The sequence below is a fragment of the Carcharodon carcharias genome, chromosome 25, assembly GCF_017639515.1.
Source record: "Carcharodon carcharias isolate sCarCar2 chromosome 25, sCarCar2.pri, whole genome shotgun sequence".
Lineage (NCBI taxonomy): Eukaryota > Metazoa > Chordata > Chondrichthyes > Lamniformes > Lamnidae > Carcharodon > Carcharodon carcharias.
Window position 1 is genome coordinate 13,600,530 of NC_054491.1, and position 26,114 is coordinate 13,626,643.

General features: G+C 46.3%; 2 protein-coding genes across 7 annotated transcripts in view; both read right to left on the reverse strand.

Annotated features, from left to right (window-relative positions):
• Positions 1-5,971, reverse strand: part of dlat (dihydrolipoamide S-acetyltransferase (E2 component of pyruvate dehydrogenase complex)) — a 29,432-nt gene extending 23,461 nt beyond the window's left edge. Inside the window, exons 1-2 of the mRNA XM_041174210.1 lie at positions 5,586-5,971; positions 909-1,010 (exon numbers count right to left, since the gene is read on the reverse strand). Coding sequence (XP_041030144.1) covers positions 909-1,010; positions 5,586-5,867 — 384 coding nt within the window. The 5' untranslated portion in view covers positions 5,868-5,971. The remainder of the gene's footprint in view (positions 1-908; positions 1,011-5,585) is intronic.
• Positions 5,972-21,262: 15,291 nt separating this feature from the next.
• LOC121269735 (dixin-like) overlaps positions 21,263-26,114 on the reverse strand; it is a 129,914-nt gene continuing 125,062 nt past the window's right edge. For 4 of the 6 annotated variants that reach the window (XM_041174605.1, XM_041174606.1, XM_041174607.1 and 1 more), the window contains 3 exons: positions 24,655-24,763; positions 23,894-24,002; positions 21,263-23,526 (listed from right to left, as the gene is read on the reverse strand). In XM_041174605.1, the coding sequence (XP_041030539.1) occupies positions 23,443-23,526; positions 23,894-24,002; positions 24,655-24,763 (302 nt within the window). In that variant the 3' untranslated portion in view covers positions 21,263-23,442. Of the gene's footprint in view, positions 23,527-23,893; positions 24,003-24,654; positions 24,764-26,114 lie in introns of those variants that run through there. The other 2 variants (XM_041174604.1, XR_005941399.1) reach the window with 2 other exon arrangements.

Genomic DNA, 26,114 nt, shown 5'->3' on the forward strand with positions numbered 1-26,114 from the left:
GTAAGCAAAGGCAATAATAATTTGCACACAGCAAGACCCCACATAAAAAAAAGACCAGGTAGTCAGTCCTTGTTGGCTACGGTACTGAGAGAATTCCTTTGTTCGCCTTCGGGTGGTGCCACGGAATGTTTTACTTCCACCTGAGTGGGCAGACAGTGCCTTGCTTATCTTACTCGAAAGACGGCATCTCCAAGACTACTGTACTCCCCTGAAATGTCAGATTTGAATTTATGCTGAAATCTCTGGAGTGGGGCCTGAGCCCATGACCTCCTGATTATCTTTTAAAACGTAACAACTTTCATTCTCAATAATAAGGTATAAAAACAGGCTGAAGAGATCTTAACAGTAGAAAATAGTCCTAATATGGGGCATACGATTAAAAAAAACCACAGGGGATCAAATAGCAAAGATAGAAAAGCCTGTTGTTGCCTAATTGTCTCAACTTGTTAAACCTCATACTTTGATATTACACATTGCTACAATCAAGTGGCCAACACAGAAAGTAGACATGACATGATATTGCTATGCACCCATGAAAAGTAGCCACCATCGTAATGACTTTTACACCGCTACTGTCTAGTTCAAATTCTTTACAATTGGCATCACGGTCCAGGTTCTCCACAGCTACGCTATTAAATTCTTGATCCCAGTGACAGAGCTGGTAGGCCCAATTTTTCACAAGTGTACAATTCTGTTGCCAGGATAATGTTATGGGAAACAAATGTATGAACTCTGGAATGAAAACCAAGAGAACAGCAGTGTAAACGCAGATTTTCAGGATCACTTAGATACACTCCAAACACTCAGCATCCCAACAAACCGGCTGTACAAATAAAAGGCTGGTGAGCTTTTTCCTGTTCGAGGTTCTCTAATGCACATAGATAAAACAGGATTTTAATTGCACATACCTCAGCTATTAAATCTCCCTCATTTATTTTATCTCCTTCCTTCTTCTCCCACCGGGCTATAGTTCCCATCTGCATTGTGGGTGACAGGGCAGGTAATGGCACCTATGAATAAAATAGCAATGAGTCACTCAGCTCTTCTAGGTACAGATGCAATGTCTCAAAATCAGCCACCTTGGGTCCGAGTCCAAGCCCACACTGGATTTTGGATCTTTGCCAGTTCTCAGGTCGGGTGAGCCAGGTCAAAGGTCACTTGGATCACTCGGAGCATTACTGATGCTCACGAAACCAATAACGAGTCCAGCACATCACAGCACCAATGCAGCACCTAGCTGAATAAGCCGGTAAGCTATTATACTCATTTGATAATTAAAATTCATGCGCAGCGGCTTATAAAAATGTCCGGTATTTGGACATCTCTGGTTTTCTCGGCTGACCAAATTTGAGACACCTTACCTGTACAATAACTGAATAAGGAGCTTCATCTTTCAAAAAATGTTATTAACCAAGGCCATTATTCATTCTTTAGTCTAAATTTAGCTCCCATGACAAAATAAATTCCAACAGAAACAGAAGAAATGGACAAGCAATTTAAAAATTACAGAAACACTCCTAAAGGGCTTCAAAAGATTTTGTAAACCGTGCAAGCATTTCATCAAAAGACTAACTGGGCTGAAGAGATTTTACATATTTCCAGCCATCCTGAAAGCTATGGACTTGCTTTTAAGACCATCAAGTCAGATCAGTAAAATGGGTCTCATACATTTCTCTGAAAGGCAACTCTTCAAAACAAGCATCTAGGCAGCAACCATTCAAAAATGGCAGGCATTTTTTTTTATTCATTCACGGGATATGGGCTTCGCTGGCTGGGCCAGCATTTATTGCCCATCCCTAGATGCCCTTGAGAAGGTGGTGGTGAGCTGCCTTCTTGAACCGCTGTGTTAGGTACACCCACAGTGCTATTAGGAAGAGTGTTCCAGGATTTTGACCCAGTGACAGTGAAGGAACAGTGATATATTTCCAAATCAGGATGGTAAGTAACTTGGAGGAGAACTTCCAGGTGGTGGTGTTCCGATCTATCTGCTACCCTTGTCCTTCGAGATGATAGTGGTCGTGAGTTTGGAAGATGCTGTCTAAGGAGCCTTGGTGAATTCCTGCAGTTCATCTTGTAGATGGTACACACTTCTGTTTCTGTGCGTCAGTGGTGGATGGAATGAATGTCTGTGGTTAGAATTAGGTTTTTGAAAACACACTAGTGAGAACGCAGATATTTGGTGTGGAAACTTCCAGGCAGCCTATTCAAAAAGTGGAAAGTGACAAATTGGACATTCAGCATCCAATGTAACTTGGAAACAATACGTACGTCTCTGACCGTTACTCAAAACTCTGACCAATAAAACTCAGTAATTTTGAGCAGCAGGCTGTAAATCAAGCCTAGCGTGCTGTAGCACAATACTATAATGGCAATCACTCAGTATCAGATTTCAAATCAAACTGGAAAATGACCTCCACAGAACTTCCTACAGTTAAAAAAAAATGCAGGGCCCAAAACCAAAAACAGCTCAACAATGCAGCAGCTGATGTTTAACTCCTACAGTTATGTGATAGGGTTACTTTCTCCAAAGTCCTTCCCTTAACCTCCCATTACCAAGGCCAAGAGCAGCAATATCATGAGTACATTATCACCTTCAAGTCACAGAGCATCCAGGCTCAGTTATATATCACCGTTCTTTCATCATCGCTGCATTAGTATCCTGGAATTTACTATCTAACATCACCATGAGAATACCATCACCATAAGGACTGCAGTGGTCCAAGGAGGTTGTTTACCAACAGCCGCTCAGGGAAAGAACTGATAATAAATTCACCCTAGGCAGCATTGCACACATACGAAAAATATTTTTAAAGAATGTTGTCTCAACCAGTCACATGTTCTGAGCCTCTTAAATATTTTACCTTTCTATTAAGGTTCTTCCATCATCTTATGTTAATATTGTAACAGCCATCTAACTAATTCCCATTAACCATTTAAGCTCTTATAACCCCTACAAAATATTCATTTTTTCTAATAATGCTATTCAGTTTGTGAACAATTGATCACAGTTATAGTTAGTATCTCCATTTTGATAAAGTTTTAAATTGTAAGAGTAGAAGACTTTAAAATGCTGTAATGGGAAACATATTTAAGGCTTCAGTAAGGTCAGTTAAAAATGTTTGAGGAGATGTTTACACTTTTTTTCATTCATGGGATGTGGACTTCACTGGCTAGGCCAGCATTTATTGTCCAACCCGAATTGCCCTCAAGAAGGTGGTGGTGAGCTGCCTTCTTGAACTGCTGCAGTCCATGTATTGTAGGTACAACCACAGTGCTGTTAGGGAGCGAATTCCAGGATTTATGACCCAGCGACAGTATCTTTACAGTGCAGGAGACCTTTCGGCCCAACAGGTCTGCACTGGCTCTCTGAAAGAGCATTCCACCCAGTCCCACTCCCCTACCTTATCCCTATAACCGTGAAGGAACAATGATATATTTTCAAGTCAGGATGGGGAACTTCCAGGAGGTGGTGTTCCTGCCTGTCTGCTGCCTTTGTCCTTATAGATAGTAGTGGTCATGGATTTGGAAGGTCCGACTAAGGAGGTTTGGTGAGGTCCTGCAGTCATCTTGTATATGGTACACACTGCTGCTACTGTTTGTCGGTGATGGTGGGAGTGAACGTTTTTCAATGGGGTGCCAATCAAGCAGGCTGCTTTGTTCTGGATGGTGTCAAGCTTCTTGAGTGTTGTGGGAGTTGCACTCATCCAGGCAAGTGGGGTGTGTTCCATCACATTCCTAACTTGTGCCTTGTGGATGGTGGCGAGGCTTTGGGGAGTCAGGAGGTGAGTTACTTGTCACAGGTTTCCTAGCCTCTGACTTGCTCTTATAGCCACATTATTTATATGGCTAGTCCAGTTCAGTTTCTGGTTAATGGTAACCCCCAGGATGCTGATTGTGGGGCTTTGTGAAGGTACTGCCACAGAACGTCAACAGTTAGAACAATGGTTAAATTCTCTCTTGTTGAAAACAGTCATTGCCTGGCACTTGTGTGGCACAAATGTTATTTGCCACTTGTCAGCCCAAGGCTGAATATTGTCCAGGTCTTGCTACCTTTGGACATGGACTGCTTCAGTATCTGAGGAGTTGTGAATGGTGCTGAACATTGCGCAATGATCTGTGAATATCCCCACTTCAGACCTTCTGGTGGAAGGAAGGTCATTGATGAAGCAGCTAAAGATGGTTGGGCTGAGGATACTGCCCTGAGGAATTCCTGCGGTGATATCCTGGAGCTGAAATGACTGACCTCCAATAAGCATAACCATCTTCCTTTATGCTAGGTATGACTCCAACCAGCAGAGTTTTCCCCGATTCCCACTGACTCCAGTTTTGCTAGGGCTCCTTGATGCCACACTCAGTCAAATGCGGCCTTGATGTCAAGGGCAGTCACTCTCACCTCACCTTGGAAGTTCAGTTCTTTTGTCCAACAAAAATCCAAATTCTACTTATTTCCCAGATGATTTAAGAACTTTGGGAGTATTTGTGGAATATCAGAAACTAGGTCCAGAATCCAGGGAAGTAAAAAGCGGCTGCAGCACATAATAAAAAACAAAATTTCCCAATCTGCATGACTGAACTTATTTTACCAGCAACAGAACATCAAATTTGGGACATAGGAGCAACAAATGACTTTAAAACCATATCATGATGTACAGTAACCCAAAGGCTTGAAATAATTTTGGCTCCAGAAAAGCAAAACTTGACTCAAGCATTTTCGAACTTTCTGAATTTATATGGCACCCCTCACAATCACTGGACGTCTCAAAGCACTTTACAGCTAATGAAGTAATTCTGAAGTGAAGAAAGTCACTGTTGTAGAAAACACAGCACCCAACTTGCACACAGCAAACTCCCGAAACATAATAATAACCAGGTATTCTATTTTTGTGATGCTGATTGAGGAATGAACATTAGCCAGGACAGCAGGGTCAGCTCTCCTGCTCTTCTACAAAAACTGTAACTCCTGCCACCACACAGGAACAATTGTGCATGCCCGCTCAGCACCCACTCTGTCCATCAGTGATGTTATCGTTCTGCACCCGTTGTCCGTCTCCGCCAGTCACTGGCCCTCTTGCCGCTCTCCAAAGCTCTTGCCGCCTCCACTCGTGGCCCCTGAGCCCTCACCGCCCTCCTCCCGACCTCGTCGCTCGACATACCGTTAACCACCCACATGCCGGCAATCAGAACGGGTGCCCTTGCAGGAGCACGCAGCCTTCCCAGCGCGGCAGCAAACGCTGCCCTCTTCCAAAAGAGCGTGCCCCCGAGAGGGCAGGCGGAGCCTGGGTTTTGACGTCTCGTCCGAAACGCGGCACCTCCGACAATGCAGCGCTCCCGCAAGGTACCGCACTGGGGTGTCAGCTTTGATTTGTGCGGGGCTCGAGCCCCACGACCCTCGTGACTCAGGAGCGGAGAATATGGGGAGGAACGGTGCTGCGAGTGAACAGAAAGGGCACTGGCATCAATGAATAAAACCGGAATCAATTAAAGGGCTGCGATCTCTGTGCTCTGGTTACTGAAGGCTCCCGTCCTTGGTACGGTTTAGACCCCCGGTCTGATCCTCCCTTCACTCTCTTCCCATATTTGCTCACCAGTTGATGCGGGGGGAGGCTGTACCACCTCCTGGCCGGGGACGGCAGCCCGCTCCTGGGCAGCAGGAAGCGCTGAGAGCCGGAGCCGGGGCCGGGGCCGGGGCCGGGGCCGGGGCCGGGGCCAGAGTCGGGTTTGCCGTAGGCGCTGAGCGAGTACCAGCAGCGGGAGGGAGGAGGAGGAGGAGGAGGAGGAGGCCGGCCGGGCCCCGCGATCGCCGCCCGGCACTCGGGCCGGGGCCGGAGCCGGACACACGGCCGGAGCCGAACGGCCTGACGGAGCATAGTGAGGCCGGGTAGCCGGAGGAGGAGGAGGAGGAGGGGGGAGGCAGGGCAGAGAGAGCAGCACAAACTCAGCCTCAGCCTCAGCCTCTCCTCAATGACCTCCGCCGCACGGCAGAGCTACTGTCGTAAAACGGACATGACGTCACAGGGAACGACCCATTTCCGTTCCTATGGGCATCAAACATTCCCTCAGCCTTCTCTCATCTCCACTGCCTCCCTCCCTCTCACCTCCACTTCATTTCTAAATCTCTCTCACCTCCATTCCATTTCATTTCTAAATCTCATCTTCGTTGCAATTTTAATCCCTCATCTTTTTTTATTGCATTTTTTATTCTCCCTAATCTTCAGTTCATTTCATTTTTAATCTCCCTCCCTGGTCTTCAGTTCATTGCATATTCAAAAAAAAAAGGAGAAAACATTTTGCAGCACATCCGAAAGCATTGTAAACCCAATTGCACCCAGGGTGTCAAACTCTGGCAGAGAAAATTAAGGGGCAGCCTGCCGTGGAGGAGAGGGGTGTGTCAAAGCTGAAGGAGAGGGGTGTGTCAAAGCTGAAGGAGAGGGGTGTGTCAAAGCTGAAGGAGAGGGGTGTGTCAAAGCTGGAGGAGAGGGGTGTGTCAAAGCTGGACGAGAGGGGTGTGTCAAAGCTGAAGGAGAGGGGTATGTCAAAGCTGAAGGAGAGGGGTGTGTCAAAGCTGAAGGAGAGAGGTATGTCAAAGCTGGAGGAGAGGGGTGTGTCAAAGCTGGACGAGAGGGGTGTGTCAAAGCTGGAGGAGAGGGGTATGTCAAAGCTGAAGGAGAGGGGTGTGTCAAAGCTGAAGGAGAGGGGTATGTCAAAGCTGAAGGAGAGGGGTATGTCAAAGCTGGAGGAGAGGGGTGTGTCAAAGCTGGACGAGAGGGGTGTGTCAAAGCTGAAGGAGAGGGGTATGTCAAAGCTGAAGGAGAGGGGTGTGTCAAAGCTGAAGGAGAGAGGTGTGGCAAAGCTGAAGGAGAGGGGTATGTCAAAGCTGGAGGAGAGGGGTGTGTCAAAGCTGGACGAGAGGGGTGTGTCAAAGCTGAAGGAGAGGGGTATGTCAAAGCTGAAGGAGAGGGGTATGTCAAAGCTGGAGGAGAGGGGTGTGTCAAAGCTGGACGAGAGGGGTGTGTCAAAGCTGAAGGAGAGGGGTATGTCAAAGCTGAAGGAGAGGGGTATGTCAAAGCTGGAGGAGAGGGGTGTGTCAAAGCTGAGAGGGGTATGTCAAAGCTGAAGGAGAGGGGTATGTCAAAGCTGGAGGAGAGGGGTGTGTCAAAGCTGGACGAGAGGGGTGTGTCAAAGCTGAGAGGGGTATGTCAAAGCTGAAGGAGAGGGGTATGTCAAAGCTGGAGGAGAGGGGTGTGTCAAAGCTGGACGAGAGGGGTGTGTCAAAGCTGAAGGAGAGGGGTGTGTCAAAGCTGGACGAGAGGGGTGTGGCAAAGCTGGAGGAGAGGGGTGTGTCAAAGCTGAAGGAGAGGGGTGTGTCAAAGCTGGACGAGAGGGGTGTGGCAAAGCTGAAGGAGAGGGGTGTGTCAAAGCTGAAGGAGAGGGGTGTGTCAAAGCTGGACGAGAGGGGTGTGGCAAAGCTGGAGGAGAGGGGTGTGTCAAAGCTGAAGGAGAGGGGTGTGGCAAAGCTGAAGGAGAGGGGTGTGTCAAAGCTGAAGGAGAGGGGTGTGGCAAAGCTGGAGGAGAGGGGTGTGTCAAAGCTGGAGGAGAGGGGTGTGTCAAAGCTGGAGGAGAGGGGTGTGGCAAAGCTGAAGGAGAGGGGTGTGTCAAAGCTGAGAGGGGTATGTCAAAGCTGGAGGAGAGGGGTATGTCAAAGCTGGAGGAGAGGGGTGTGTCAAAGCTGAGAGGGGTATGTCAAAGCTGAAGGAGAGGGGTGTGTCAAAGCTGAGAGGGGTATGTCAAAGCTGAAGGAGAGGGGTATGTCAAAGCTGAAGGAGAGGGGTGTGTCAAAGCTGAGAGGGGTATGTCAAAGCTGAAGGAGAGGGGTGTGGCAAAGCTGAGAGGGGTATGTCAAAGCTGAAGGAGAGGGGTGTGTCAAAGCTGAGAGGGGTATGTCAAAGCTGAAGGAGAGGGGTGTGTCAAAGCTGAAGGAGAGGGGTGTGTCAAAGCTGAGAGGGGTATGTCAAAGCTGAGAGGGGTATGTCAAAGCTGAAGGAGAGGGGTGTGTCAAAGCTGAAGGAGAGGGGTGTGTCAAAGCTGAGAGGGGTATGTCAAAGCTGGACGAGAGGGGTGTGGCAAAGCTGAAGGAGAGGGGTGTGTCAAAGCTGAAGGAGAGGGGTGTGTCAAAGCTGGACGAGAGGGCTGTGGCAAAGCTGAAGGAGAGGGGTGTGTCAAAGCTGAAGGAGAGGGGTGTGTCAAAGCTGAAGGAGAGGGGTGTGTCAAAGCTGAAGGAGAGGGGTATGTCAAAGCTGAAGGAGAGGGGTGTGTCAAAGCTGGACGAGAGGGGTGTGGCAAAGCTGAAGGAGAGGGGTGTGTCAAAGCTGAGAGGGGTATGTCAAAGCTGAAGGAGAGGGGTATGTCAAAGCTGAAGGAGAGGGGTGTGTCAAAGCTGAGAGGGGTATGTCAAAGCTGGAGGAGAGGGGTATGTCAAAGCTGAAGGAGAGGGGTGTGTCAAAGCTGAGAGGGGTATGTCAAAGCTGGAGGAGAGGGGTGTGTCAAAGCTGGAGGAGAGGGGTGTGTCAAAGCTGGAGGAGAGAGGTGTGTCAAAGCTGGGGGGCATTGGGTGCTGCTGTGTGACTAGGGGGTAGAGGGTGCTGCCAGAGCTGGGGAAGGGATTTGTGGTTGCTGCCAGAGCTGTGAGACCAGGGTGTGGGTAGGATTGCTGCCAGAGTTTGGGGTTGTGGGTGGGGGGGGGGGGGGGGGGGGCTGGGGCATTGGGGAGTGCTGTGAGAGCTGAGAAACTTGTGGGGGGATGCTCTTTATTTGTTCATGGGATGTAGGCATCGCTGGCTAGGCCATCATTTATTGCCCACCCCTAATTAATTGCCCTTCAGAGGGCAGTCAAGAGTCAAGTCACATGTATGCCAGACCAGGTAAGGACAGATTTCCTTCTTAAAAGACGTGTGAACCAGATGGGTTTTTACAACAATGGTTTCATGGTCATCATTCTTTTAATTTCAAATTTCACCATCTGCCATGGTGGGATTTGAACCTGCAATCTCTGGAATACCAGTCCAGTGACAATACCACGATGCCACCACTCCCCCAGTGGCAAAGGAACAGCAACATGCTGAAGTCAGGATGTTGTGCGACTTGTAGGGAACTTGAAGATGCTGGTGTTCTCATTTGCCTGTTAATATACATACTGCATTGTCCTGGATTGTGCCAATCCTCTTGGATGTTCATGCACCCATCCAAGCATGTTCAGAGTATTCCATCATATTCCTGATTTGTGTTTTGAAGAATGGAGGGGCTTTGGGGAATCAGATGAGCTACTCACAAGAATACCCAGCCTCTAACCTTCTCTGGAAGACATGAGTCCCCTTCCCCATCCTAGATGTTAATAATGGAGAACAACAATTATAATGTCATTGAACGACAAGGTTAGGTTTTCAATGTTAGAGTTGGTCATGGCTTGATGTAGGTCAAAAATGTTACTTGTCATTTATCAGCCCAATCCTGGATGTTGGCGTGCATTGTTTCATTATCTTATAATTGTGAATGCATCTGGAAATGGGGTAATTATCGGCAACATAGTTCTACTTCTGATATTATGGAGGAAAAGTCATTGATGAAGCAGGTGAATATAGTTTGGTCTAGAACGTTGCTCTAAGGAACTTCAGCAATAAAGTCCAATGGCATAGATGATTGTCCTCTAGCAACCATAACCATCTTTCTTTTTGGCAGCTATAACTCCAGCCATGAGTGTGTTTTCCTCCTGATTCCCATTAACCAGTTTTAATCGGGCTCCTTGGTGCCATACTTGGCTGAATGCTGCCTCGATATCAGGACAGTTGCTTTCACCACGCCCCTGGAATTCAGATCTGTGTCCACATTTGGACCAAGGCTGTGATGAGGTCTGTGGCTGAATGCTCATGTTGAAACCCAAAATGATCTTCGATGAGCAAGTTATTGGTGACTGTCACTTGATAGCATTACTGTCAATTTCTTCCTCTCTTTACTGATGATTGGGAGTTGGCCAATGGGGCATAATTGAACTAATTGGATTCATCCTATTTTTTGTTGACAAGGCACAGCTAGGTGAGTTTTCACAATGTCAGTATTGTAGCTGTACTAGAATGGTTTAGCTAGAGGCATGGCTAGTTTAGGAGCACAGGTCTTCAAATATAAAAGATTCCTGGAACTATATTGAAGAGGAGCAGGGGAGTTATCCCTGCTGTCCTAGCCAATATTTATCTCTCAACCAATATCTCCAGCAACAAATGATCTGATCAGCGTCACATTGCTGTTTGGGAAACCTTGCTGTATGCAAACTCACTGCTGAGTTTCCTACATTACAACAGTGATGATGATTCAAAAGTATGTGAATGGCTATGAAGTGCTTTAGGAAGTCATGAAAGGTGTGAAATAAATCTAATTCCTTCTTTCAGCACCACATTTTGGATTTTGTGAGGGCCCATAGACTTTGCCATGCCCAGTGTACTCAGCTGTTTCTTGATGCCATTTTGAAATGAAAATAATTCTGATATACAGTGGTATCACCAACATCTGTACTAGTATCTATCAATCTGAGCATGTGCTAAAATTATTGCAGCAGAAAGCCTTGTACTTATTTCATTGTCTGACCAAGGGATGGCCATATCATAGGTGAAACTTACCAACCATTCCTTTGATACTCCCTTCCAGCTATTGGCCACTCAACTATCACGTCTTGGCTCATCACTTGCTGATCATTAATTACTCCATCTCCTCAAGCAATGCTTCTCCTATTCAAAACTACTTATTCTTAAAAAGTCCACTTACTTCTCCACCCTGTCCAACTATTTCTCCAATACCAAATTCCCTTTTCTCTCTCAAGTGCTGAAACATGGGGCTGAACTATCCTCCCATCAGGAGGGCGGGAGCAAGCGTGTATCCGATCGGCACCCCCAATCAGGTGCGTGCCGACATCTTACTTGGGCGGGTCAATTAAGGCCCGCGAAAGAGCACAGAAATCTCCCTGAGGTGCCTCAGGGAGATTAATTTAAGTTCTGGAAAATTTAATAAAGGTGAAAATTTTTTTTAAAGACATGTCCCCTCATGTGAAACTGTCACATGAGCTGGGACATGTCCATTAATTTTTTAAAACATTTTATTTAATTAATAAACCCTTCATGCAACTTCATCCCGCCCGTGGATGAGGTTTCATGAAAAATGCGAAGGTCGCCTGGACTCTTCGCCTGCCCGACAACCTTAAGGTTAGACGGGCAGCATTCTGAACAACTTTAATTACTTTGCTAATGGCCTTAATAGGCCTTTGATAGTTTGGCAGGTGCGCAGCCACATCGGCCGCGTGCCTGCTGAACTGACAATCTAAATGAGGCGCAGGGATGTCGGGACGCCCGTCTGACATCACCGCACGATATTTTATGCTTCAGCGAGCGGGACCCGCTCCCTCCGCCGCACCCCCCACCCCCCCGCCCCGCCAACTCACCAATGGGAAAATTATTCCCATGGAGTTAACATTCAACAATCATGCATACATCATCACACTTCTTTTTCAGAATTCCTTCAGTTTCTGACAGCTATGATACTAACTGCTCTTATTAAGGCTATTATCAAGATTTTATCTGACTCTGACAATAATGCATTCTCTCTTCTTGACCTGATTGGCTTCTGAAATCTTGAAGCTGCCAATTATCGCAACCTTCAACACCACCCTGTCTCTATAGTCCACTTTGATATATAACACTCATATTAACCAGCCTTGTCTGACCCAGAGACAGTATATGTCCTGCAATGGCTTCTCCTAGAGCACCCAGTCACCTTTGGTATGCCCCAAAGTTCATCGTTGGTTCCCCTCCCACTGCTAAAAACCCTGCCATGATCATTGTTTGAATGGACATGCCTAAGCAGCACTCCTTTGTAGAATTCACGCTTGCCATTGTTCAAAGCTTACTCCAAAACACAGAGGCAATAAACTCCTTGGCCGGAATTTTCCAGCCTAGCCCACCAATGGACTTTTGGTTGGCTCGTCGCATCCAAATCCTACTCCTAAACTATATGCCTACAGGTTTGCAATGTAACAAAGGAAATCTGATGAGACCAGTTATCCACATAAGTGTGAAAGATCACAAGGTACCTTCTATTATATATCAGTGTTGATCACATGACTGAAACTGATTCTCTGATGCTGAAATCCTTTTATTCCAAAACTCAGAAGAGACATGGGGCCAGTCTGACAGCTACAAAGAATGGCTATGCCACCTTTCTCTTTAAGAACCAAAAGGCTTAAGAGTCTTTTATAAAGCCTCCCAGCCCGATTCCAAAGCTCCAAGTTCATCTGTAAAGAAATTGGACCTCCTGATATGACAGCCATGAGTGCCTGACTTCATGACCTGAACATTCTTCTCTTCAAATTAATTCTGATTTCTGACCCCCAGCCATCTGAATTTACCTGATTTGCAATTCAGGAGCAGGAATAGCTTCCTTCTTCACTGGACTTGCAAAGACACGTAAACTGTGAACTATTCTTCTGGTTTAATACTGGTAGAAGTGCACTATCTTCTTTAATTGTATCTTTGAGTGCGTGGTGTGTGACTGATGTAGCGTTTAGATCTTTTGGGGCGAGTATGGGAATAAATAATCCCCTTTGTTTAAACCCATGAAAGTCTGCTGCAGGTACTTTTTAAATTGACCATACACTAGCGGGGGTTTAGAAACACACACATTTACCTTCTCAAAAATAAACCAAACTGATTAGGGGCAGAAGGGAAGGAATTGGGGTGTCAGTTTATCTTTCCTCTGTCTGTAACATTTCCATCACTATGGCCAGTTCCAACATATCACTGTACTATCTGATTACCTGCCTCACACTAAGTCATAAATGAGCCAAAACTTCCTGCTGCTCAACTTTGGCAAGACTGAAGTTATCCCGTTCATTTTAACTTGAACATTTAATGGTTTAGGTCTTGATCCCAGCCTCCCAGCTGGAGGCTCAAGTGGCAGTGCACAATCTTAGTATCCTGCTAGACCCTGACTTGACCTTCAAATCCCATACCAAGCCATCACCAAGACTGCACACTTCCACATCTGGTGCAACGCCTCCCTCATCCGGAAACTAAATCTTCTTCTGCTGTTGGTTCAGTGCTTCTGCCCTACTCAATTTACATGCTCCCCTGCTGGCCAGCTTCCACCTTCTTCTGTAAATGGCCAACCAGTTGATCAGCGGGATTGAAAATCTGCTGGAATTCCAACTCCTAATGCGGAATTGCTGTCTCCTCCCACGGGAGTTAAAATCAGCCCTAAAGTTTTTCCAGTCTTTCCTCTTAACATACAGGCATGGCAGCTGTATCACTCCACCTACCTCCGTACACATTAATCAAGCAATGTGTGGAGAATTTTTTTCACTTCAGGGGAAACCCAGCAATACTATTTGTGGCTTGTGCCAAAATCGGGAGAGCTGTCTCACAGACCAGTCGAGCAATAGCCTGACATTGTTGTAGTCTCTTTACAGATAACGGGTGGAATTTTCTGAGCCTGCTGGCGGTGGGCGCGATAGGTGGCGTGCGCGGAAAATATGGCGCGACCCACTTCACGAGGGCATGAAGGCATTGGCGGGCTGCATTTCCCGCCATCGGTTGGCAGGGAGCTAATTGTAATACATGAGCATATAATTAAAAGGCCATTCTGCCAGGCTCCTGGGAACCGCGCTGTATCATCCACCGTCAGCAGGAAAGCGTGCCGAAGTGTTTCACAATAGCGCGCAGGTGATGTGCACTTGGCGGCCTTTGCTTTGGGGGAACTGAGGTGAGTGAGCAGCAGCGTTCTCCACAGCTCGCCCGTTGTTTACAGGTCTCGGGGGCGCGGGAAATTGATGCCTGGCCCCGCAAGTGACTGCTGAGAGGTGGGGGGGTATCTGGGGCCAAGTGCTGACCAGCCTCGGAGGCGACTGCTGGGGGAGTGGGGTGGGGGGAAGAGGGGGATCAAGTGCTGCCCTGCACTGCATCCACGCACAACCGATCGAGGTGGGGGCAGGGTAAATGAGGGAAGTGGCCACACATTAAGAACACCTGTATAAACTGACCAGGCCTCTGCAACTAAGACAGATCAGGCGGAGCCACAGTGATATGATTGGCGTCAGGCTCCTAGCTTGCCTGCCCATGCAAACATCGCAGAGGCACCAAAGGGCCACCAAGCGCTCCATACCTTACCTCCCCCCCCACCCCGGCACAGACTTCGACTCTGCCACCACTTTATCGGGCTGTGGAGCTGTTGGACTGCACACATTGTACAATCTCCTCGCCAACGTTGGCCCTATAGCAGTCACTGCTAGAGGCGCTCACACCCCCTTGCAATCTCAGCATCCTGGTATGGACTAATGTCCATGTCGCAGGTTGACTAGGCAGCCATGCAGTGCACTCATCTCTGGCCATCCGATGGGTGACCAGCACTTTCCAGGAAGCGTTAAGGGGTGGTCACACAGGGCCAGGAAAGGTGCTAATTACAACAGCCATGATAACCACGTCTATCTCTCTTTCATGCTGCAGGAGGTCCACATCAGGATCATGGATCCTGGTGACCTAGCTGTATGTCTGATGACCTACAGATACCATAGAAGATGGAGGAGAGAGTGACTGAGGCACCTGGCCGTGCAAAGGCAGGAGCAGCAACCTCATGAAGAAGGTGCAACAGGGGCTCCCGCACATGCTATCCAGGAGTGACAGCGAGTCATGGCTGGTCGGTGTCTAGCGACAGCCAGGGTCTATAGACGTCACCTGCCATTCCTGCAGATGACTGATAACGAGTGTCACCAAGGACTGCGCATGTCTAGGGACCTGGTGGCTCACATCTGCCACTTACTGCATGTCTTGGAGACAAGGGGACATGGAGGGCATCCACTGCCAGTGGCTCCTTTCAGGGCTCCACAGGTGACCTCTGTGGGATTTCATAATCCGCCACCCACAAATGCATCCGAGGTCACGGATGCCATCTTCTCCATGGCAGTCAACTTTGTGCATTTCGCCCAGGATGCCAGGGCCATTGGATTCACCCTGATCTCGGGATTCCCATAGGCGCAGGGTGTGATTGGTTGCACTCATGTGGAGCACAGGACTCCATCGCTACACTCACTGGACTTCATCAACTACAAGCACTTCCACTCACTGAAAATGCAGCTGGTATGCGACTACGCGTACGCATCCTGCAGCTAGTTGCATGGTTTCCAGGGAGTGTGCACGAAGTCTACATATTGAGTCACTTGCAGGTCCCTGCCGCCTTCCAGTGTCCAGAGAGGCTGCAGGGCTGGCTCCTCAGGGACAAGAGCTACCTGCAGAAACCGTAGCCGATGACACCCACGCAGCGGCCTCAGACTGCAGCAGAGCGATGGTATAATAAGGCTCATGCTGCAGCTTGGAACTTGGTGGAGCAGACCATCGGGATCCTGAAGATGCGGTTCCGGTGCCTGGACCGGTCTGGTGAAGCCCTGCAATACAGTCACCAGCGGGTGTCATGCATTGTTGCTGTCTGCTGCGTCTTTTACAACCTGGCACTGCAATGGGGTGAGGAGCTGGCTGAGGAGGAGATGGAGAAGCTGGACGTCTCCTCCGATGAGGACGACGCCGACGGGGATGAGGATGAGTGGGGTCCTCAGTAGTGACGATGACGGGGATGAGGCTCTTGCACCAGCTAGACAAGGCAGGCGCACTCGAGTGGCCTTCATAGCTGCCAGATTTGTGGGGAATGATGACAACAAGCAGTGAGGTGTCCCCATAGATCCTCACGTCGCAGTTTTGAACGTTTGACTCCAGTCTGGCTTATCGCAGTGCCAATACCCTCCATGAGAATACTCCTGTCATGGAGATGCAGTGGAGGCCCTAATAGTCGCTCAATCACAGGAGGATAATGACAACATGCAGTGAGGACACTCCACAGATATTCAGACAGCCTCTGAGAATGTCTGACTCCTGTCTGGTTGAGGGCAGCTCGCTTGCGCTCCATGATCAGGGCTATCTCACAGACTCAGCCATGAAACTTTAGATGCATCTGATGCTGTGTCCGCTTAAGCACCTCAGGAGCTGGTGCACAGCATCACTGGTCACAGATGCTGGTGTGGTGGAGGCCAGCCCCACCTTAAAGGTGTTGAGAGCACACAGAGAGTATGAGAGAACTCTGTGGTGCCTGCCCACTACATTCTGGCAGCAATGACCAGCAATGCCAAGGTGCAGGCATCAGTAATGATGATCAACATCCGTGGCCAGGCTGTGCAACTACTTTTACCTAACTTTCCTAACCCTGCTGCTATGTCTTGGTGCTCCCTGGACATCTACAGCAGAGGGGGATGCATTCTTCTGACTGTGACACCCTGTCTGTGATGACTTTGGCGGGCATCCTCTGGAGGGCCGAGACTTGAAGGACCCCGGCCTGCTTTTAGGGTCCTGCTGTGTGGCAGTGGCACCCTCTTTGGCCTGTGAAGCTGGAGCTGCGGAGGTCACAGGAAGAGGGGAGTCAGATAGGCTGGTCACTCCCAGAGTCACCTGTATGGATGTCCCCAGAGTGTGCACCTGCTGATCCTCCTCCCCATGGGTGCCCGAGACCCCAACTGACTCCGTGAGTAGAAGGGATATCTGGAGCTACCCAGCACCCCTCTCGCGTATACACTGTTGGAGGACAACTATGGCATCAGCGATGGAGTTAAGCCCATGCAGCACTGCCGGAGTGATGTCCTGGACCAAGGTCTCCATGGCGGCTGCCATCCTGTCAGTGTTAACCTCGGTGCATTGCAATGCCGGCACAATCACCTCAGCCTGAAGACAGACAGACTCCTCCATCGTGCCTTGCAATTTGAGTGCAGCGGACATCCCTTCCTGTTATTCCCTAGCTTGCTTTGCAGGTCCAGCAACTGTGACATGACCGAGTCCAAAGGCTCGTCATCTGACTCGGACTCAGCAATATTCTAGCTTCCAGAAGTCCTCCAAGTGCCAGGAACCTTGGAAGTCCCTGCCTCTGCCCACTGTGGATCAGAAAGTGCGATGTGCTCACCAGATTACGATCCCGAGGCTACTCTAAAACTAGGTCCCACCGAGGTGTGTGTCTCTGCGCTGGTGGAAAGCGTGGGTGAGCGCTGTGATGGAGCTTCATGCAGTGTGCCTTCAGATTCCTCTTTAGAGGTTTCTTCAGAGCTTGATTGGAGGCCCTGGACTCTGTCGGTTGTTTAGCAGATGTGCCCGTGAAAGCAAGGGGAGATAATTAGTGCAGTGCAGTGGCCTGTGAAAGAGGACATGTTACTCACAGCATAGTTGTCTGATGGATGTTGCACTGTTGGGTCCTCACTGGGTAGAGCAGCACCGACCTCACCGTCAGCACAGGACCGGTCCCAGTCATCACCGGCCAGCTGAATGGCTGTTTTCTCGAATTCTGTCAGAACTTTGATTTCTGGCATCCCTCCACCTGTCTGCGACCTCCTGTTGTAAGTCAGTTTGTCCTGCATGGATAGAGATGGGGAGATCTGCCGGGCCAGATGATAAGTATGCCTGGCCTGTGTGGGTGGTGAGTGGTCCCATGGGTGAAATGAGGACATTGACGGTGTGTGAAGGAGTGAATGGTGATGTCTCTTGGACTAGCAGTGAGTGAAGACCCAGTGGACGTGTGATGGGTTTGTGAATGACAGAGTTGGGAGTGATGAAGAGTGACTTACCCAGTGGAACGGAGATTATTCATCCTTTTGTGGCATTGGGTGGCTGTACTCCTCTGCAGCGCATTCGTGTTGACCACCGCTACCACCGCCTCTCAAGCTGGGTTGGTGACATTGCTACCTATCCTGCGGCCAGAGTGGAGGTAGAGCACATCCTGGCAGGCCTCCAAGGCATCCAGCAGTCACTCAATGGATCTGTCATGAAGTGGGGGGTTGGGGAGGAGATGCTGCAGTCTTTTTGCCTTTGCTGGCCATGTCTCCCATGCTACAGTAGTGAGCTGGTGGCAATAAGCGCTTTGCTGGCGGCTGTCTTTTAAAGATGGTGGTTGGCGTGGTACAACAGCAGGGTGATGGTGAGCGGGCAAATGAGAGCCTGCCTGCCATGGAAACGGAGTGTTTCGCGGAAGTGAATATATAATGAGGTGGGCTCAGGAAGATACAGAGTGAAAACCCGCCATTTTCATTAGTGGGTAGGACTCATTTTACCCGCCTACCAACGGCACAGGTGGTGTCACAGTGGTATACAGTCAGGAACGAGTTGCCCTGTGAGTCCTCAACATCGACTCCAGAACCCATGAAGTCTAATGGCATCAGGTCAAACATGGGCAAAAAAACCTCCTGCTGACTACCACGAAGCATCCCCCAGAGCTGATGAATCAGTACTCCTCCATGTTGAACACAACTTGCAGGAGGTACTGAGGGTGATAAAGTTGTAGAATATACTCTGGGTGGGGGACTTCAAAGTCCATTACCAAGAGTGGCTCGGTATCACCACTACATAGACTGAGCTAGCCAGGCCCTAAAGGACATAGCTGCTAGACAAGAGGGAAAAACATACTTGACCTCATCCTCACCAACCTGCCTGCCGCAGCTGCATCTGTCCATGACAGTATTGGTCGGGGTGACCACTGCACAGTTCTTGTGGCAGCAAAGAGGATTCCCATTCACAATAAGGATTCCCTCCATCGGATTCCATGGCACTCCCACCCGTGCTAAATGAGATAGTTTTCGAACAGGTCTAGCAACTCAAAACTGGGAAACCATGAGGAATTATGGGCCATCAGCAGCAGCAGAATTGTACTCAACCACATTCTGTAACCTCATGGCCTGACATGTCCCACACTCTACCATTACCACCAAGCCAGAGGATCAACCCTGGTTAAATGAAGAATGCAGGAGGGCATGCCAGGAGCAGCATCAGGCATACCTAAAAATGAGATGTCAACCTGGTGAAACTACAACACAGGACTACTTACGTGCCAAACACCATAAGCAGCAAGCAATAGACAGAGCTAATCGATTCCAAATCCAACAGATTAGATCTAAACTCTGCAATCCTGCCACATCCAGTCATGAATGGTGGTGAACAATTACACGACGTATTGGAAGAGGAGGCTCCACAAATATCCTCATCCTTAATGATGGGGAAGCCCAGAATGTCAGTGCAAAAGGTAAGGCTGAAGCATCTGCAACAATCTTCAGCCAGAAGTGCCGAGTGGATGATCCATGTTGGCCTCTTCCAGAGGTCCCCAGTATCACAGATGCCAGTCTTCAGCCAATTCAATTCACTCCACGTGATATCAAGAAATGGCTGAAGTCACTGATACTGCTAAAGCTATGGGCTCTGACAATATTCCAGCAATAATACTGAAGACTTGTGCTCCAGAATTTACTACGACCCTAGCCAAGCTGTTCCTGTACAGCTACCACATTGTCATCTAACTGGCAATGTGGGAAATTGCCCAGGTATGTCCTGTATATAAAAAGCAGGACATAGCCAACCCAGCCATTATTGCTCCATCAGTCCACTCTCAACCATCAGGAAAGTGATGGAAGGGGTCATCAACAGTGCTATGAAGCGGCACTTGCTTAACAATAACCTGCTCACTAACACTCAGTTTGGGTTCCGCCACTGAGCTCCTGACCTCAATACAGCCTTGGTTCAAACATGGACAAAAATGCTGAACTCCAGAGGTGAGATGGGAGTGGCTGCCTTTGACATAAAGGCAGCATTTGACGAAGTATAGCAATCAAGGAGCTCTAGAAAAACTGGAGTCAATGGGAATCGGGGGAAACTCCAGTGGTTGGAGTCATACCTAGACAAGGGAAGATGGTTGTGGTTGTTGGACATCAATCATCTCAGTTCCAGGACATCACTGCAGGAGTTCCTCAGGGTAGTGTCCTAGGCCCAACCATCTTTAACTGTTGCCTCAATGACTTTCCTTCCATCATAAGGTCAGAAGTGGGGACATTAACTGATGAGTGCACAATGTTCAGCACCATTCTCGACTACTCAGATACTGAAGCAGTCCATATCCAAATGCAGCAAGACCTGATCAATATCCAGGCTTGGGCTGACAAGTGGCAAGTAATATTTGCATCACACAAGTGCCAGGCAATGACCATCTTCAATAAAGAGAGAATCTAACCATCGCCCCTGGATATTCAATGGCATTACCATCACTAAATCCACTTATCAACATCCTGGGGGTTACTATTGACAAGATACTGAACTGGACTACCCATATAAATACTGTGGCTACAAGAGCAGGTCAGAGGCTAGGAATCCTGCAGCAAGTAGCTCACCTCCTGACTCCCCAAAGCCTGTCCACCATCTACAAGGTACAAGTTAGGAGTGTGATGGAATACTCTCCACATGCCTGGATGAGTGCAACTTCAGTAACACTCAAGAAACTTGACACCATCCAGGACAAAATAACCTGCTTCATTAGCACCCCATCCACAAACACTCCCTCCCTCCACCATTGACACACTGTGGCAGCAGTATGTACCATCTACAAGATACACTGCAGGAACTCACCAAGCCTCCTAAGTCAGTACCTTCCAAACCCACGATCACTACCATCTAGGACAAGCACAGCAGACACATGGGAACATCATCACCTGGAAGTTCCCCACCAAGCCACTCACCATACTCATGTGGAAATATATCACCATTCCTTCACTGTTGCTGCGTCAAAATCCTAGAACTTCCTCCCTAACAGCACTATGGATGTACATAGGCCGCATGGACTGCAGCAGTTCAAGAAGGCAACTCACCACTACCTTCTCAATTAGAGATGGGCAATAAATACTGGCCCACACAGCAACAGCCAAATCCCACGAATGAATAAAAAAAGACTTCCAATAACAGTAATTATCAGTTAGTTATAATGTTTCAGCTTGTGAGGGAATCCAAAACCAGAGATCATCTGTCCAAGACAGTCATTGATAAATCTAGTAAGAATTTGAGAAGCCTCCCCACTCAGTGTAGTTATAATATGGAACTTGATACCACATGGAATTGTTGAGACAATTGGCTAGATAAGTACATGAGGGAGAAGTAAGTTATGCTGATAGGATCAGATGAAGTGAAACAGGGGGCAACTCATGTGCAGCTTAAATACTGACAAAGGCCGAAGGGCCTGTTTCTGTGCTGTAGGTTCTGTGCATGTTCTATGTCAAAGTGCAACAAGCGCATAAAGAAAAAACTCTTCAGCTTTGCCACAATAACTATTTACAAATCGAGAGACAGTTTTTTCAGAATATACTGAGATAGAACAAAATCCCTGCGTAACAAATTAATTCCTTACACATTTTATTTAAAATGAAACAGTTTTTTTTTAAACACCGATATCTTTATATAGTTACACCTTATAACAAACATTTTTTCCCTGGATGGCATCCGAAGGGTCAATTGAGTCTACGCAATTCTTTGTTGTAACAAAACACCCTCTTATAACAGACTCATGAACTAATTCCACTGCATTGTTTGAAATGTTTAGTTCTGCTATAATAAACTGCACAGCAGTAATTGTTTTGGCACGTACACTAAATATCTAGTACCATTGTTGCCTTCTGAACATAGTGTCAGCAAGTACGATACCTGAAACTGTGGCAAAACAACCTTTTTTTAAAAAAAGGAATCCATTGTGAAAAAGTAATTGGAACAATTCAAGCTTGATAAAGATAACCCTCCAATTATAAAAAGGTTACTGTTCCAGTTCTCACAAATTTGTAATAACAACATTAGTTAATCCAAATTCAGGTCAGAGTTGATTTGATACATTTCCAAATAGCAGCTGATATCAGCCATATAATGGTCATTAAAAAAATTAAACAAAAAAACTAAAAAGCTAATAGGAATACTGACTCTAAAAAGCAATTATACTTGAAAAATTTGTGATAGTGGTATGAATTCTCAAAATCTTGGAATTACCAGGGCAAGGAGAAAAGAAATCTTCAACCTCTGCACCGTTTCCAGAATTCTTGCTTTCAGAAATCATAATTCTTCATTATCTAGATTCTATTTTTGCCATTTATATTTGCACAACTCTTATTCCAAATAAGATTAACAGAATTCCACTTGGCCCATTAAAGAACAAGGCAGCATTTCTTCCTGGATGTGACACCTGTAATGTGTATATATTACATACACATATATTTGTGTGTAACTCTGCTCCATTAAATTGAGAACAAACACAAATTCAATCTGTATAAAATTCGGCAATCAGGATACAAATGATTAGTTGAAGTCAATACACAGGAGCCTAAAACAATGTTACTAAATCCAAGCCTTTTTTGTAATCTTTTCATTTTAAAAGTTCTTATGGCCTTAACAAATGCCATATTATATTTCATCTTGCAACTGTGTATAGGAGACTATTCTCAAGTCTCCAGTAAAGCTATTCTGCAACCAGACAGCAGGGGGTGCATAAGAGTAGCCCTAGGTGCTTGCCAATACTTTTTTTCTGTTGTCTAAGGAAAGTCAGCACTGACATCTTAAATTTGCAAATGAGAGATTTTATTTTTCAGTGATAAAAAATTGGAAACATCAGTATAACAAGGTGGGCAGTGGCTGTTGGTTTACCTTTATTAAGGAATGAAGGTAAATGTCTTTAAGGGAGCTTCAAATGGGGAATGTTTTGTGTCGGGCTTGGTTAGAATCTTTTGGTTAATTATCTTATAAATGAATTCCACTATTCCTTCCTCCAAATCAACTAGGCCTCTCGTTTTCAAGCAACTTCCTGTAGCTGGCAAGGCAGGAAGGTCCATGCCACAAACCAGAGCTACTCTTGGTAAAGGCACACTTACTGCAGGTAAGGAAAGCAGCCGCAGTTCATCAGAGGTCCCAAAACAGAAGAGGCTTATTTCACTACTGCAAGGTTACCCGTCAGTGAAAATTGTCATAACTCATCAAGACTTAATGCTCGAAACCATTAAGTTGAAAAACCTTTGCCACAACCACTAAAATGCTCAGTGGAAACGAGTGATAAAAATGATATTTACAGATTGGTCACAAAAAGTATTTAAATATTTTATATAACAAAACTGAAAAGGCATGATCTTGAATTGAACTTGCTGCTTACCTATAAGAAATTACAGCTTCATGTACTCCAAACATTGAGGGTATATCAACGCCAATATTGAACTGAGGTTGTTTTCCATAATATGGACGTTAGCAAATTTCCACTTATTGCTTACAACATGGCATTACAATTGTACACTGGTACAGCGAGTAACAAAAGTTACGTCAACTTTACAATGACCAGTCTATTTTCATCAGCACAAGGCATCTGCCTTGGGAACCTTTTGCACTCGACTCATCTTTCCAGTCCACATTTGGCAGTTGGCACGGCGACATATTCTACCTTGAAGGCAGACAAGGACATGAAGACTTGAGTGGGGTCTTTCTGTTCTTTGGTGGTTGTTCTCTGGACCTTTTTACAAAAAAAAACTCTCCCAAATTTGGGAAGTGAATCGGTCTACCTACTGTCTCCATGATCTTCTTCAACCCAAGCAACTATTTTGCCTTCCCAACCAGGAATGATATCATCATCATGGAAAAGCTAGGGGAGAAATGATGGAAATCAAGTTAACATTTTAAAGCCTGTAATTTTGGTTTAGTTTTTACAGTGCTCTGTGTATACTATCTAAATGGAAGTTCATTTATTAATTATTCCATATATTTCTCTATTTTTTTATCAATATGTATAAGCAATTTACAGAAAGAAAACCTCATGACACAGCTATCTAAAACTCAACTAATTCAGTACAGGCTCGGGACAGAATGTATTATATGTATAATTTGCACTCACTCTCTCCCACATGACACCAACTAAATATTTCACTGTTCAATTGTCCTGTCAAACTAAGAATAAAGAATATTAATAATGTTTTTTTTTCTAGAACATGATACCAATGACTGGATCTTACCTCCTCCTTCACAGTGCCAAATTCTGGATCCAGTGCCTTAAAGTGATATCTGTAATTCCCTTCCCGATCAATTGCTGCTTTAAAGTCTTTCAGAGCCACTTCACCAAGTCTGTAGGAATAAAGTTGATGTCAAGCTAAAGATGTGTCAATTAAGCAGGACTTTTTGGACCATTTTAAATAACAGATTTTCCCTGATTGAGTGGGCAAGAAATATACACACCAGGCTCTAAAAATATTAATCTTGTAAAGCAGCTTGGACAAGTCTATGATTATGATTTGCTTATGGTTTGCTCTTTTTTGTAGGAGGTCCACTTGTTGGTTCCTTCCAAGGATGCAGCCAAGATTAGCAACTCACGTATGGGAACATGAATGAAATTGCATCCCAACATTCCAGGGTGAGCAAAGTAAAATTTAAATACGTTGTATTACTATGGCACGTTGTAACTGCTGCAATTCTAAAATAAAAATTTGCTTATTCTCACAGAAATATGCTCAAGCCCCTTTCTGCTGTAGTTCCAGATTTCCACAGAACTAGTGAACATCTTAGTGACTGCTTCAAAGCAGCACTTTGAATAGGTTGGAAGCAATAGCTGCTGCCGCAACAGAGTAAAACAAAAATGACAAAAAGAAACTAGATGGAAAAGAATTTTTACAAAAATCACATGAATGTTTTGCAATTCTCCTCAAAGTGGAGGCAACAGTTTTCTGTTGGTTTCAGTTTTCAAATATTCCTACTGGGTGCTACAATGAGAATTACTTGCCTCTTTGGAATGTTTACCATAAATGGTACAAGAGTTCGGTCTGTGAAGTAGAGCACCTTGGTGCAGACAGGACTGCTTAGACCAGGACTGTTGTGAGAATGAAGACCTGCTGGGAAAGAAAACTGATGTTTAAAAAAAAATCAAAACCAAACATTTTTGACACACAACGGCAACTACAGATGCCTTGCCTAAAGTAAACATGGGTAGAAAGGGAGGAAAATATTACAATGTGTAAAATTTGCTTATAGCCAAATGCAATGGAATATCATGATTGAGAAAGGACAGCACTCTGCCATGGAAGGTCTGGAGAGAGATGCAGTGGTTTCTGTCGAGGTTCATCCCGAGCAGTTCTGTGACAGAGGACTCTGTGCTCTACGGGCTGTTCCCAGGGACACACACCAAGACAAACATCAACTGCAGCTGGAGGATCATCAACTCGGTGAAAGACGCTCTTTGGTCTGCCCGAAACTTGTTGGTTTTCCAGCGCAAAGAGTGGTCCCCAACCGAGTGTTGCAGACTGGCACATTCCAAGGTCCAGGACTACGTGCTGAGGGACACAGTTAAGCTTGGGGCAGCCGCCACAAAGGCGCAATGGGGAAGGGTCGCTGTCTAAGACCTTTCTGCCACAGTGCACTGAGGGACTGGGAACTGTAAAGAGCCCCTCAGGCTGTACAGCTTAAAATGAATGTCTGCCAATGATTGTAATATTCATTGTTTGTACTGATACACCTTGTGATTCAGGTTGTAAAAGTTGAACCTGATTGTATTTTTGTAATGGTGATATTGAAATGGTTCGAAATGTTTTTGAAGATTTAGGAATAAAGTATATTTTTGCAAAAAAAAAGCACTCTGCCATGGAATTGTAGGGCCACAAGTTCACAGTTTTACAGAATTTTTTCTCCAAAAACAAAATAGAAAAGTTAGAAGATCACATCAACCTGCATATTAGTTCACAGTGCTGTTTAACCCCAAAAAATCTCATGTCCCTAAGACAGGAAAGAAATCATAAACTGCTTAAATCAAATCTTACTTATTTGCTTATTTAAAAAATGGACTTTGCTGAACAAAAAGGTGGCTGCTACAGATCACACGATTCACAAGTTGGCTACAGTTTCTGTAAATTTCTAACAGCAGTTACAGAACAAAAGCTCAACCCTCGTCCTTATGGAATCTCACACTTCTCATTATGAGGACACAATACAATCAAAAAGACCAGGGGATCAGCACACTATTTGTCTCCCAGCCTGGTCCTATAACAAAGGGAGAGCCATCAAAACTCATTATACCTGCAGAGGCGTTAATGGCGATCATCTATCTCCCAAGGTGAACAATGGATTTTGACTAGAGGCATAGAAACTGTTTATTAGCCTGCAACTGACTCATTAACGGGCAACAAGAGATGACCTAAGCTTCTGGCCCTTGGAAAGTTTTAATAATACATTTCTAGACTCACCCAGTCT